This window comes from Cherax quadricarinatus, chromosome 23 (genome assembly GCF_038502225.1).
Source record: "Cherax quadricarinatus isolate ZL_2023a chromosome 23, ASM3850222v1, whole genome shotgun sequence".
Classification (NCBI taxonomy): Eukaryota; Metazoa; Arthropoda; class Malacostraca; order Decapoda; family Parastacidae; genus Cherax; species Cherax quadricarinatus.
The window spans coordinates 974,122-989,326 of record NC_091314.1 but is presented as its reverse complement, the minus strand read 5'-3'; the positions used below and the strand labels follow the sequence as shown (position 1 = coordinate 989,326).

The 15,205-nt window shown below is 40.5% G+C and overlaps 1 protein-coding gene across 2 annotated transcripts in view; it reads right to left on the bottom strand.

The window, feature by feature from the left end:
- LOC128685601 (fibroblast growth factor receptor-like 1) overlaps positions 1-15,205 on the bottom strand; it is a 77,707-nt gene that overhangs the window by 24,534 nt on the left and 37,968 nt on the right. For both annotated transcript variants that reach the window (XM_070087737.1, XM_070087738.1), the window contains exons 3-5: positions 8,578-8,645; positions 7,022-7,126; positions 1,126-1,288 (exon numbers count right to left, since the gene is read on the bottom strand). In XM_070087737.1, coding sequence (XP_069943838.1) covers positions 1,126-1,288; positions 7,022-7,126; positions 8,578-8,645 — 336 coding nt within the window. The remainder of the gene's footprint in view (positions 1-1,125; positions 1,289-7,021; positions 7,127-8,577; positions 8,646-15,205) is intronic.

The following is a 15,205-nucleotide window of genomic DNA, read 5'->3' as shown; positions in this document are numbered from 1 at the left end:
AAGCTGCTCTTCCCTTGTCATGGGCTTTTGTCTAATGATGAATCCTCAGTCTGCCTTTAAGTAGTATTTTCATCATCACTTAATTTAATACTCCTTAAATTATTTAAAATCCATTTCTTGCAGTCTTTCTTCATAACTCTTGCATCACAGGCCTGGCATTAGGGGAGAGGCACATCTCTAAACTTTCTGAAGCTTTATATATTACAGTACTATGTGCTGAATGCACACTGGTGTTGCATAGTCTAGGAATGGTTGTACATATGTAATGAAGAGATATATAGGAGTCTGCTCAGGGGTTCTTATTTTGGAGAGAGATAGAGATAGAGATAGAGATAGAGATATAGAGAGATATAGAGAGAGAGAGAGAGATATATAGAGAGAGATATAGAGAGAGAGATATAGAGAGAGAGATATAGAGAGAGAGATATAGAGAGAGAGATATAGAGAGATACAGAGAGAGAGAGAGATATAGAGAGAGAGATATAGAGAGATACAGAGAGAGAGAGAGATATAGAGAGAGAGATATAGAGAGAGAGAGAGAGAGAGAGAGAGACAGAGAGAGAGAGACAGAGAGAGAGAGAGATATAGAGAGAGAGATATAGAGAGAGAGAGAGAGAGAGAGACAGAGAGAGAGAGACAGAGAGAGAGAGAGACAGAGAGAGACAGAGAGACAGAGAGAGAGAGAGAGAGTGTGTACGAGTACTCACCTATTTGTGGTTGCAGGGGTTGAGTCATAGCTCCTGGCCCTCCCTCTTCACTGATTGCTACTGGTTCCTCTCTCTCCCTGCTCCATGAGCTTCATCAAACCTCATCTTAAAACTATGTGTGGTTCCTGCCTCCACTACGTCATTTTCTAGGCTATTCCACTTCCTGACAACTCTGACTGAAGAAATACTTCCTAACGTCCCTTTGATTCATAGGAGTCTTCAACATCCAACTGTGACCCCTTGTTTCTGTGTCACATCTCTGGAACATCCTGTCTTTGTCCACCTTGGCACCTTGAGTGTGTGTGTGTGTGTTTGGGTGGGTGGGTAGGTAGGGAAGAGATGTTTAAGTTGACAGGTTTAGCATGGGGCCTGCTTCCAGGGTTTGTTTGAAACAGGCATCTATTAGGAAGAAGCCTACCTATGACTCTGAGGGTCCAGTTGGCAGCTGCTGCACCAAATTGGTTGGCGGCAGCACATGTGTAGGTTCCAGCATCCTGGGGCCTCAACTCCAGCAGTTGAAGATAGTGACGTGTGAGGCGTGACTCTCCCCCAAGAGATCCCTCTCGAAGTTCAACACCATCCTGAGGAAATAATGCAATTTAATGCCACTAACACACAAACAATAATTATGGTACTCACATTATTTGATGACAAATGGAACAATCTGTTACTCAAAGCATATCCTACAAATAACCCATACAAAACAGTGTATATGAGGTGGCTTTACCCCATGCCTTCCATCTAGTAAATTCCATGCTATTTTTTCATATGGTACAGTATATTTTTCCCTGTTTTTATACCAACAGTGGCTGGATAGTCTTCTGCTTTATTATCCTTGCCTCAAACACCCTGATAGCCTCAATGTGGGCTCTCATGTCCTATACTGTGTATTTCCCATGAATTTTTTTTTTAATTTCTGAAAGTTTTTCCATATGGAATAAAGATTTAGATTCACACTTAATAATGCTGCATTTTAAAATGCATACATATAATACTATTCTTGGATATGTGGGGTACTATTTATTCTCCATACCTACTAAATATTTCATAATCTCTAATTATGTTTAAATATTTAAGTCAGCTCATTTAAAGAAGTGAATTACCTGGTAAAGTGTATGGTAGAGTTATTATTGAAAGAATTAAGAGTAAGACGGAGAATAGGATAGCAGATGAACAAGGAGGCTTTAGGAAAGGTAGGGGATGTGTGGACCAGGTGTTTACAGTGAAACATATAAGTGAACAGTATTTAGATAAGGCTAAAGAGGTCTTTGTGGCATTTGTGGATTTGGAAAAGGCATATGACAGGGTGGATAGGGGGGCAATGTGGCAGATGTTGCAGGTGTATGGTGTAGGAGGTAGGTTACTGAAAGCAGTGAAGAGTTTTTACGAGGATAGTGAGGCTCAAGTTAGAGTATGTAGGAAAGAGGGAAATTATTTCCCAGTAAAAGTAGGCCTTAGACAAGGATGTGTGATGTCACCGTGGTTGTTTAATATATTTATAGATGGGGTTGTAAGAGAAGTAAATGCGAGGGTCTTGGCAAGAGGCGTGGAGTTAAAAGATAAAGAATCACACATAAAGTGGGAGTTGTCACAGTTGCTCTTTGCTGATGACACTGTACTCTTGGGAGATTCTGAAGAGAAGTTGCAGAGATTGGTGGATGAATTTGGTAGGGTGTGCAAAAGAAGAAAATTGAAAGTGAATACAGGAAAGAGTAAGGTTATGAGGATAACAAAAAGATTAGGTGATGAAAGATTGGATATCAGATTGGAGGGAGAGAGTATGGAGGAGGTGAATGTATTCAGATATTTGGGAGTGGACGTGTCAGTGGATGGGTCTATGAAAGATGAGGTGAATCATAGAATTGATGAGGGGAAAAGGGTGAGTGGTGCACTTAGGAGTCTGTGGAGACAAAGAACTTTGTCCTTGGAGGCAAAGAGGGGAATGTATGAGAGTATAGTTTTACCAATGCTCTTATATGGGTGTGAAGCATGGGTGATGAATGTTGCAGCGAGGAGAAGGCTGGAGGCAGTGGAGATGTCATGTCTGAGAGCAATGTGTGGTGTGAATATAATGCAGAGAATTCGTAGTTTGGAAGTTAGGAGGAGGTGCGGTATTACCAAAACTGTTGTCCAGAGGGCTGAGGAAGGGTTGTTGAGGTGGTTCGGACATGTGGAGAGAATGGAGCGAAACAGAATAACTTCAAGAGTGTATCAGTCTGTAGTGGAAGGAAGGCGGGGTAGGGGTCGGCCTAGGAAAGGTTGGAGGGAGGGGGTAAAGGAGGTTTTGTGTGCGAGGGGCTTGGACTTCCAGCAGGCATGCGTGAGTGTGTTTGATAGGAGTGAATGGAGACAAATGGTTTTTAATACTTGACGTGCTGTTGGAGTGTGAGCAAAGTAACATTTACGAAGGGGTTCAGGGAAACCGGCAGGCCGGACTTGAGTCCTGGAGATGGGAAGTACAGTGCCTGCACTCTGAAGGAGGGGTGTTAATGTTGCAGTTTAAAAACTGTAGTGTAAAGCACCCTTCTGGCAAGACAGTGATGGAGTGAATGATGGTGAAAGTTTTTCTTTTTCGGGCCACCCTGCCTTGGTGGGAATCGGCCAGTGTGATAATAAAAAAAAAAAAAAAATTACCCTCTCAAGGAATTAAGAAATACCATCTTCTAACTAGACTTTTCCTCCTTATTCCTTACTCCTATTTCCCCTCTTCCCATCCATCCTTACTTCCACAGACTTCCTCTTTCTCCTTCCTCTTCCCTAGTTACCTTCCCTCCCTCTCTTGTCTTAGTGGCTGACTGATGATGTATCCAATTATGTATAGGTAAGTGTATCCAATTATGTATAGGTAAGTATATCCCCCATGTGCCTGTCTGTTCCTTGTTCCTCTTCCCTCTTATTCATCATGTTTCCCTCTCCATGTGGCATTACTGAAGCTTAAATATTGACTATTTTTTATATATACCTTTATTTATCATCAGTATCTATTGCTATATTAGGCACTTAAAATAAGTCCAAAGAAATACACTGTGTGGTACTGTAGTTGGTTTTTGCAAATAACACTGGATATAGTACACGACTCATTAGGGAAAATATAATACAAGGGATTTATACAACACACACCTCTTCAAGGGAAAAGGAAGTGCAATGATATCAATGAAGGTTTCTTGATACAAAGAATTGGAATTAATCTTCTCATTCCCCATGCTCTGTCTGACCCCTACTGGTTTAGTGCTTCCCCGTGAATATAATAATACGTACAGAGTACACACCGGGTTAAACAACATGCACCATAAACTAAAACTTACATTTACTAAAGCCCACAATAATCATTAAGGATTCAGGTTAATGTAATAAACTGGGACAGCGTGGCTTTCTTAAACTCCCAGGAGAGCTGTTGAGGATTGCCAGGGTAATGACGGAGAAAGGTAAGGATGAAGCTAGCAACTGTAGCTATTCCTTCACAACTCAAGTGGAAGTGAGTTGGTAATGGAGCTACCCCTCTTTCTTGAATCAATCCTAATGAACTGTGCTCCCATTTCCAACATGCAATACAACCCTTTCATGGGTAAATATTTTAATTGATGGTGTTATTAAAACTTTATGCTGCAGTACAGTATGGTGACTAAGACGTGTGCAACACCTGAGTACCTTTGTTGCCAAAACGTTTCATCTGCACAGAAGCGTTCCTCAGTCAAATAAAAGGCGATTTTAACACCGGAGACAGTATTAGAATCCTTTTGCTTTGAATCAAGGCAAAGGGACTGAACATCTGTGAAAGCTAAGGAACCAAACATCTCAAAAGTACCTCTCCACTTCTTCCATTGTCTCCTCTAGTATTAAAATCACCTCTGTATTCAACTGAAGAAGCCTGCTGTGCGGGTAAAACATTGTGGCAGTAGAGGTACCCAAATGCTGCACGTGTTATTCATCAGCCTATTGTAACTACATAACATTAATATGCAATACAACAGAGAACAGTACTTATATATTTATGCTTGTGTGCCTGCTAGTGTGACTGGTTTTTACTTAAGGGCTAATTTAGTATGCGAGTGTTACCTTTTTATTGACAAAAGCATTGATAACCTTAAATTAGTACATTCACAGGGAAGCACTAAAGCTGGAGGTCATGCAGGAGTGACCTTGTAAGCCCAAGTGCTTGGTAAATCCAGTATTACAACTTCATTCCCATCTTCCACCTTGTTTACCCCACTCCACACCTGACCACCTATACATCTGTCACCCAATGCTACCTGTTATAACTATTTTCCAATACTTATCTAGGATTTAAACAAAATTTTAATGGAGGGTTCAGCACAGCAGCCAATGGGAATGATGGAGGTCCTGGGAAGAAGGGTTAAGAGTGAGAATGTGGAGGGGTGGGGGAAGGAAGGATGACAGAGAAGAGATGGATATAAGATGACAGAGGAAGGATATGGAAAGGAAGATGACAGATATCTTCCAGCAGAATTGTAGTCTTACACAAAACACAAAATATTACATCCCTCAGAACTGGAATCTTTTGCACAGGATGTAACTTCCAGTAGAACTGAAGTTTTCCACAACAGTCAGCTAACACAAAGCTAATTATTTTTATGTCTGTACTAGGTGAGCATGGCATATAAGGAAACTTGTCAATATGTTTTAGTGGTCCTATGTTTTATTAGTCTCACCAGTGAGTTATGCATTGTTCCTGGCTGGGATGGGGTATGTGGTGGTGGGGTGTGCTGAAAATGGACAGGGTGGGGTGGGATGGGGCTGAACATAGGGCTGGGCGAGAGTGCACGGGATAAAAGTTAATGAATCTATTTCTCCAGTAATCCTTGGCATTTGTATTCATGCTCTCAAATAACACAGGATTTTATTGTGAAATTACAAAGGGTTTGGGTGTTTTTCTCTCTTGATATGGACCACAGGTCTCTTGCTATTTGCTTGTGTTACTCTCTTACTCACTATCACATCTTTCTCCCCTCATTCATTTTGTTACATCTTTCTTACTCATTCTGTTGCTCTGTATCTACATATCTTTTATCTCTAAATAAGTCATTAATCTTCTTATATCTATTCCCTATTTTTGTTCCTCACAATGATACTCATGACTTTAGTACAAAAGGATTATATTGTTCAAATTTACAGACTTTTGTCATTAAGTATAACCTATATTTTCAGTAGCTTCCTAGACTCCAACCAGACACCAGCCAAGACCATAGCTCACTCGTTAGCAAGCTCAGCTCACACATTGAGGTCCAGAGTTTGAATCTCCAGTACGGCTGGAAAACATTAGAGACATGTTTCCTGAACATACCTGCTGTCCCTGTTCACCCATTAGTATAAAATGGACACCTGGGTGTTAGTCGACTGGTGTGGGTCACATCCTGGAACAAAACTGACCTAATTTGCCCAAAATGCTCTGCATAACAAGCAGCTTTCTATATAGTAGTATGTCATTGATGTCAGCTAGGCCTGCATACCTTATACATGTACTTGTAGAAATAAGGATATTATTATTATTATTATTATTATTAGCATTTATCTGCATTACTACTGCCAGCACTACTGGCACTATTAACAGCACTTGTCAATACTACTATAAGTGCTACTACTATAAACAGTACTTGTCAGCACTATTATAAGCACTGTCAGTACTATTATAAGCACTATCAGTGCTACCATGAGCACTACTACTAGCACTTGTTAATACATACTACTGTAAGCACTACTGCTACATACTACCAGCACTACTCTGGGGAACTAATAATGTAGAATTCAAAACATGATGAGTTTTCTGTCCACCCTGAATGACTGACATGTCTAGTTTTTATTTCAAATTCATGGATTTTGAATTGTTTCTGCCACAATATTTTTACTTATTAGCTCTATTATCAGCACTACCATTCACACTTACCAGCACTATTTTTCACACCACTACGAATATTATTTGCACCCAGTCGTATAATATCAGCATTCAGCAGTTATGACTATCACCATTCTCACAAGACTCAGTACTAGTGTTATGGAAACTAGAAGCACCATTATCAGTACTATAAGTACTGTTCTATAAGAATTATTTTTAGTACTATGACCTATGCAATTTGTAATATAATAATCATTACCATCAACATTACTACTATTAGTACAGTGTATGTACTAAAATCAAAGATATAGCTATAGCTAATAATAATTCTGAAAATGAAGAAGACAGAGCTGATAATGCAGATTAAAACATAGCAATGCTGACAGCAGTGCAGATAAGAGGTGATAGAGGTTGTATCTTAGTAGGCAGTGCAAGGCCTGACTCAAGTGCTGATGTGACCTACCTTGAACCAGGTGACAGTAGGCTCTGGCACTCCTGTAACTTGACACTTGAGTTTCACGTTGTGACCCACTGGCTTGTCTATCTTGCCTGGTACAGGTGGCAGCAGCTGTTTCACACAACATCAATAACATCATTAATTCGAGTAGATATAGATTAAAATTTACAATCTAGACTAAATAAAATATATATATATATATATATATATATATATATATATATATATATATATATATATATATATATATATATATATATATATATATTTATATATATATATTATATATATATATATATATAATATATATGTTATATATATATATATATATATATATATATATATATATAACATATATATTATATGTGCGAGGGGCTTGGACTTCCAGCAGGCATGCGTGAGCGTGTTTGATAGGAGTGAATGGAGACAAATGGTTTTTAATACTTGACGTGCTGTTGGAGTGTGAGCAAAGTAACATTTATGAAGGGATTCAGGGAAACCGGCAGGCCGGACTTGAGTCCTGGAGATGGGAAGTACAGTGCCTGCACTCTGAAGGAGGGGTGTTAATGTTGCAGTTTAAAAACTGTAGTGTAAAGCACCCTTCTGGCAAGACAGTGATGGAGTGAATGATGGTGAAAGTTTTTCTTTTTCGGGCCACCCTGCCTTGGTGGGAATCGGCCAGTGTGATAATAAAATAAATATATATATATATATATATATATATATATATATATATATATATATATATATATATATATATATATATATATATATATATCTATATATATATCTATATATATATATATATATATATATATATATATATATATATATATATATATATATATATATATATATATATATATTATACATAAATTATATACCATAATTACAATACAGGTATATAAATATTTAATAGAAAATGTGTATAAAACATGTTACACCCTAGTAGTAATGGACATGGGAATTTGAGGGGACTGATGTAGGCTAGTAGGTTTACTGCTGGATTGTATACTCACTGTTCATGACTAAGTCACCGGCTCTACTGTCAATATCTTAAAAAAATTTAGTTCAAAACATGCTTTGCTATCGTCTGTGCGAGACCTCGTTCTTCCCTTTTCAGTCTTAACACCTGTCTTCCTACAGTCATTCTTTCTTCAGTCATCACTGGAGAACTTCAGTTCTGTTTTAGCCTTGGCAGCAATGCTATTTCAATATTACCTCTCTACTTTCTTGCTTAGTCTTGCATAGTTATTCTTTCTTGTGCTCAGGAAGAATGTCTCCCTCGCCTCCCTACACGTTCCATTTATTACATCTGGTATCTCCTGCCTCGCCTTTTCAGATAGTTTTCTTTCCCACTGGGTTTCCTTCAGGAAATTCGTCAGGCGTTTAGTTGCCCCCTTTTGTAGTCTGAGTTATAACTGGGTGTATGGGCGTGTGTGTGCATGTGGGCGTATAAGCCTATGTGTATATATAGGTGGGTGTATGTGCAAGTGTGGGGGTGTATGGGCATGTGTTTTGAGAGTATGTAAACTGGATAATATATTAAATATTTATCTCACCTGTGTGAATTCTGGGGGAAGACCTCCAGCTACTGACGACGACGATGACGATGACCCTGCTAGAGGATCTGCAGTTCATCACAGGCCAGCAGGGGTCACCACACGACAGCAGGGGTCACCAAAGGACAGCAGGGGTCATCACAGTACAGCAGGGGTCACCAAAATAATCACCACGAGAAAGAGATACATTTTTATTGTTACCTGTATATAAATAATTTGATTAGTGCCTTCTCAGATCAATTTATATGATTCAAAAGCTCATAAATGCTGCATGATCCATGTAAGTTTAGCGCCTTTGCTAACATAATAAGAAGTTAGTAAAACTTGTACAATGAGTTGACCAAGAAAAATAACCTGATCGTAAAAGCCCACAAGAAGGCCTCACATATATCCAGTCATCACAGTTTCACAATAACAAGGATAATAGTCAAGGCCACACGAATAATTATTTAAATTCAACCAGACCCAAGTAGTGGAACTAAGTACTACCCCCCCCCCCCCCCCAACACACACAATGCTACTACTACATCTCTGCTTCTTGCACCGTCTGAGGGAGTGTTTTGGGAGTTAATGAATTATGCAAATGAGACAGACGGGGGCACATATTGCCTTCCCCACCAATTCAACACTCCCCCAGCCACCAACCCTTCTCTCACTATCTACCTACCCTACCATGGCTGTAATAGGTCGGGATAGAGAATGACAATGGGAGAGAGAGAGAGAGAGAGAGAGAGAGAGAGAGAGAGAGAGAGAGAGAGCACACACACGAGTGAAGAGTAACTTACCTAATCTATTTACTCTCAAGTTAGGTCGTAAGTGAGGATATTAGCCTTAATAAACTAGCAACTTTAACCATTTGCATATAATCTAAACTTACAATTACTCACTACATTAACCTTATTCAACATGCAAATTAATATTCACATTTACCAATGTGCTCAAAAAATATTTTAATAACATTAAAAGTGCCCAAACCCTCGAAGGAAAATATTTTCCGGCAGAGCGAATTTTTAATTCTAATAAAATATTTTTCCTATTATGAGTTGGTCAAATATTTTTTCAAACACATCGCCTCTATTTTTATACTTTATTATATTTTATACTATATTCTATTATATATATACTATACTACATTATACACACGCTGGGGTTGGAAAAAATAACATGAACACCTGCTGACTGAAGAGTCGAACTGTCGAATGACTCAATAATCAATTTAAATGTGTTACATAAGAACATAAGAAAGAAGGAACACTGCAGCAGGCCTACTGGCCCATGCGAGGCAAGTCCAAGTCACCTCTCGGCTTAAACCAATGACCCACCTAGTCAGGTTAGGCTAGGTCACATCCACTTGAGGGGGCACGGCATCAGACCTACTAGCACAAGCTAGTCAGGTCCAACCCACACCCACCTACGCCCACTCATGTACATGTATTTACCAAACCTATTTTTAAAACAACACAACGTCTTAGCTTCTATAATGGTACTCGGAAGTTCGTTCCACTCATCCACAACTCTATTACCAAACCAGTGCTTTCCTAACGAGACTCAAGAAATCGTAATGACACGATTGCAAATAAACCATACCCCCGGCCGGGATTGAACCCGCGGGTTCAATCCCGGCCGGGGGTATGGTTTATTTGCAATCGTGTCATTACGATTTCTTGAGTCATGTTGACGGCAGTGAAGGGACTTGAGCTAGAGTTCGTCACGGCCACGCTAGCTGGAGATTCGTCTGTAAAAACTTGCATTTGTGGTCACAGAGGTGCCTGTGCTAACTTTCCTATGGTGTAGAAATATACCTAGTTGGATGAATCTTATTGTGGCTAGCTGGTCTAGTGGCTAACGCGACGGGCTGGAGTTTTGAGACTCTATGACCGCGGGTTCAATCCCGGCCGGGGGTATGGTTTCAGTGCTTTCCTATATCCTACCTGAATCTGTTTTTTTCCAACTTTAATCCATTGCTGCGAGTCATGTCTTGGCTAGATATTTTTTAGCACGCTATTTACATTACCTTTATTTATTCCTGTTTTCCATTATACACCTCAATCATATCCCCCCAAATTCTACGCCTTTCTAGAGAGTGCAGATTCAGGGACTTCAGTCTATCCTCATTGGGAAGATTTCTGATACATGGGATCAACTTTGTCATCCTCCTTTGTACGTTTTCCAGTGCATGAATATCCTTTCTGCAATAAGGTGATGAGAACTGTGCAGCATAATCTAAATAAGGCCTAACCAAGGATATATAGAGTTGAAGAACGACCTGAGAACTCCTATTATTTGTGCTCCTTGATATGAAGCCAAGGATTCTGGTCCCTTTTTGCACTATCTTCCAAGACGATAATGCACCAATTCATACCGCTAGAGTTGTTAAAAATTAACACGAAGAACATGAAGTGAAGTCGAACACTTGGATTGGCCCCCACAATCGCCAGATCTAAATATTATTGATAATTTTCAATAATATTTAGATTCATGTAGCATTTGAACAATATCCAGGTAAATTTTGAGCTACAAGACTCAATTCCTCGACGAACTGGCGTTGTTTTAGCTGCAAATGGAAGACCAACTCCCTATTGAACACACTGAGAATAAAAATTTTTACAGAACAGTCTTCATATTATTTTCAACCACTGTATATATATATATATATATATATATATATATATATAAACTACACTGGTGGGACAGCTATAAGTTTTAAGACCAGGGAAAGATATATACATGACAATATACTAAAAACAATGAAGGGAACTTTTTATTTTAACGCTGGCTGGAATATTGCTCGTTACTGGCATAAAAGATTTTTAATTCCAAGTATATATATATTTCAATAATATATATTGCGAAGTCTAATATTCTAAATTAGATTCACAAAATGAATTTACGATTTCTTTAATTTTCATTTGTCAGAGCTGGGATTTTGTACTCTTTATTTTTTATTGTTTTCAACAGTCATGATAAATTTGTTTACGTTATTTTACGCACATTTCTAAGTTGATCTGTTGCTCATGGCCATAGTTTAAATTATATTTGTTATGCCTCAAAGTGTTATACACTCGCTAGCTCAAATTTGTGAATAGAGAAATTGGGAATGGAAAACTGGAGATATGCGTGAGTGAGTGAGTGAGAGAAAGAGAGAGAGAGAGAGAGAGAGAGAGAGAGAGAGAGAGAGAGAGAGAGAGAGAGAGAGAGAGAGAGAGAGAGAGAGAGAGAGAGAGAGAGAGAGAGAGAGAGAGAGAGCAAATATTGACTTTCTTACAAGTTTGAGAATAATGAAGCAGACTTCAGACAACGACAGTCAAGGGTGGAGAAGGGGGAAGTAGAGTAGTAGGCTGGGAAGAGAAAAAAAAAGAGTTGTGGAAATAGAAGATGGAGGAAGATGAGTGAATCAGTACATATGCAGTAAGCTGGGGCTTGGTAATCGTCTATAACTCTGAATACTGGAAATTAATTCAACACTACACCGTAACGACCATCTGGACACACAATCTACCTTTCTTCCCCAATGAAGTAATTGAAGTCATAAAAGGTTACATATACGAGCATCCATCATACCTCATCAACCAGCATAAGTTAAAACTTAGACCTGAAAGTTCTGCGTGGTCTAAGCAGGCCTTGACAAAACTAAAAACCGTTGTGGCTTTATAAATAGCGAGGATAAACAGTTCAGATGGGAACTACAGTCAACATCATGTATGGATATGCATGAAGAGGCAGGATCCCTGGGGTAACCATGGGCGAGAGTACACCAGGTTTTTAACTGACAAGGATTTGTCTCAAATTGAACAGTCCTGTGAGCAGAGGACAAAACACCCACATCCTGTTGAGCCCTATGAAGCTTATTTCAGTGCAAGTCCAACCATGGGCATACTGCAGGTTCAACCACGGGCATACTAAAGGTCCAACCATGGGCATACTGCAGGTTCAACCATGGGCATACTAAAGGTCCAACCATGGGCATACTGCAGGTTCAACCACGGGCATACTAAAGGTCCAACCATGGGCATACTGCAGGTTCAACCATGGGCATACTAAAGGTCCAACCATGGGCATAATACAGGTTATACGGTCTGCTATAGTATGGCCCCTACGGACTTAATTAACGCTTCTCCATTAATATACTAACAGGTTAATAATACTGAAGCACAACATACTACACTATACACCGGGCCGAACATACACACTTTTCACATTCATCTCCATGCATATAACAATCACTAAATGTATGCGTTTTTCACTGGCCGAAAGCAATTTCATTATCCAACATGAAATATGAATGAATGTTTTATTCAGTACTCAGCACGAGATGTGGCTTTACTGAGGACTCAGTAGCACAAGGTGTGGCTTTATTCAGCACTCAGTAGCACAAGGTGTGGCTTTATTCAGCACTCAGTAGCACAAGGTGTGGCTTTATTCAGCACTCAGTAGCACGAGGTGTGGCTTTATTCAGCACTCAGTAGCACGAGGTGTGGCTTTATTCAGCACTCAGTAGCACAAGGTGTGGCTTTATTCAGCACTCAGTAGCACAAGGTGTGGCTTTATTCAGCACTCAGTAGCACAAGGTGTGGCTTTATTCAGCACTCAGTAGCACAAGGTGTGGCTTTATTCAGCACTCAGTAGCACAAGGTGTGGCTTTATTCAGCACTCAGTAGCACGAGGTGTGGCTTTATTCAGCACTCAGTAGCACAAGGTGTGGCTTTATTCAGCACTCAGTAGCACAAGGTGTGGCTTTATTCAGCACTCAGTAGCACAAGGTGTGGCTTTATTCAGCACTCAGTAGCACAAGGTGTGGCTTTATTCAGCACTCAGTAGCACAAGGTGTGGCTTTATTCAGCACTCAGTAGCACGAGGTGTGGCTTTATTCAGCACTCAGTAGCACAAGGTGTGGCTTTATTCAGCACTCAGTAGCACAAGGTGTGGCTTTATTCAGCACTCAGTAGCACGAGGTGTGGCTTTATTCAGCACTCAGTAGCACAAGGTGTGGCTTTATTCAGCACTCAGTAGCACAAGGTGTGGCTTTATTCAGCACTCAGTAGCACAAGGTGTGGCTTTATTCAGCACTCAGTAGCACAAGGTGTGGCTTTATTCAGCACTCAGTAGCACAAGGTGTGGCTTTATTCAGCACTCAGTAGCACAAGGTGTGGCTTTATTCAGCACTCAGTAGCACAAGGTGTGGCTTTATTCAGCACTCAGTAGCACAAGGTGTGGCTTTATTCAGCACTCAGTAGCACAAGGTGTGGCTTTATTCAGCACTCAGTAGCACAAGGTGTGGCTTTATTCAGCACTCAGTAGCACAAGGTGTGGCTTTATTCAGCACTCAGTAGCACAAGGTGTGGCTTTATTCAGCACTCAGTAGCACAAGGTGTGGCTTTATTCAGCACTCAGTAGCACAAGGTGTGGCTTTATTCAGCACTCAGTAGCACAAGGTGTGGCTTTATTCAGCACTCAGTAGCACAAGGTGTGGCTTTATTCAGCACTCAGTAGCACAAGGTGTGGCTTTATTCAGCACTCAGTAGCACAAGGTGTGGCTTTATTCAGCACTCAGTAGCACAAGGTGTGGCTTTATTCAGCACTCAGTAGCACAAGGTGTGGCTTTATTCAGCACTCAGTAGCACAAGGTGTGGCTTTATTCAGCACTCAGTAGCACGAGGTGTGGCTTTATTCAGCACTCAATAGCACGAGGTGTGGCTTTGTTCAGCACTCAATAGCACGAGGTGTGGCTTTATTCAGCACTCAGTAGCACGAGGTGTGGCTTTGTTCAGCACTCAATAGCACGAGGTGTGGCTTTATTCAGCACTCAATAGCACGAGGTGTGGCTTTGTTCAGCACTCAATAGCACGAGGTGTGGCTTTATTCAGCACTCAATAGCACGAGGTGTGGCTTTATTCAGCACTCAATAGCACGAGGTGTGGCTTTATTCAGCACTCAGTAGCACGAGGTGTGGCTTTGTTCAGCACTCAATAGCACGAGGTGTGGCTTTATTCAGCACTCAGTAGCACGAGGTGTGGCTTTGTTCAGCACTCAGTAGCACAAGGTGTGGCTTTATTCAGCACTCAGTAGCACGAGGTGTGTCTTTGTTCAGCACTCAGTAGCACGAGGTGTGGCTTTATTCAGCACTCAGTAGCACGAGGTGTGGCTTTATTCAGCACTCAGTAGCACGAGGTGTGGCTTTATTCAGCACTCAGTAGCACGAGGTGTGGCTTTATTCAGCACTCAGTAGCACAAGGTGTGGCTTTATTCAGCACTCAGTAGCACAAGGTGTGGCTTTATTCAGCACTCAGTAGCACAAGGCGTGGCTTTATTAAGCACTCAGTAGCACGAGGTGTGGCTCTATTCAGCACTCAGTAACACGAGGTGTGGCTTTATTCAGCACTCAGTAGCACAAGGTGTGGCTTTATTCAGCACTCAGTAGCACAAGGTGTGGCTTTATTCAGCACTCAGTAGCACAAGGTGTGGCTTTATTCAGCACTCAGTAGCACGAAGTGTGGCTTTATTCAGCACTCAGTAACACGAGGTGTGGCTTTATTCAGCACTCAGTAGCACAAGGTGTGGCTTTATTCAGCACTTAGTAGCACGAAGTGTGGCTTTATTCAGCACTCAGTAGCACAAGGTGTGGCTTTAT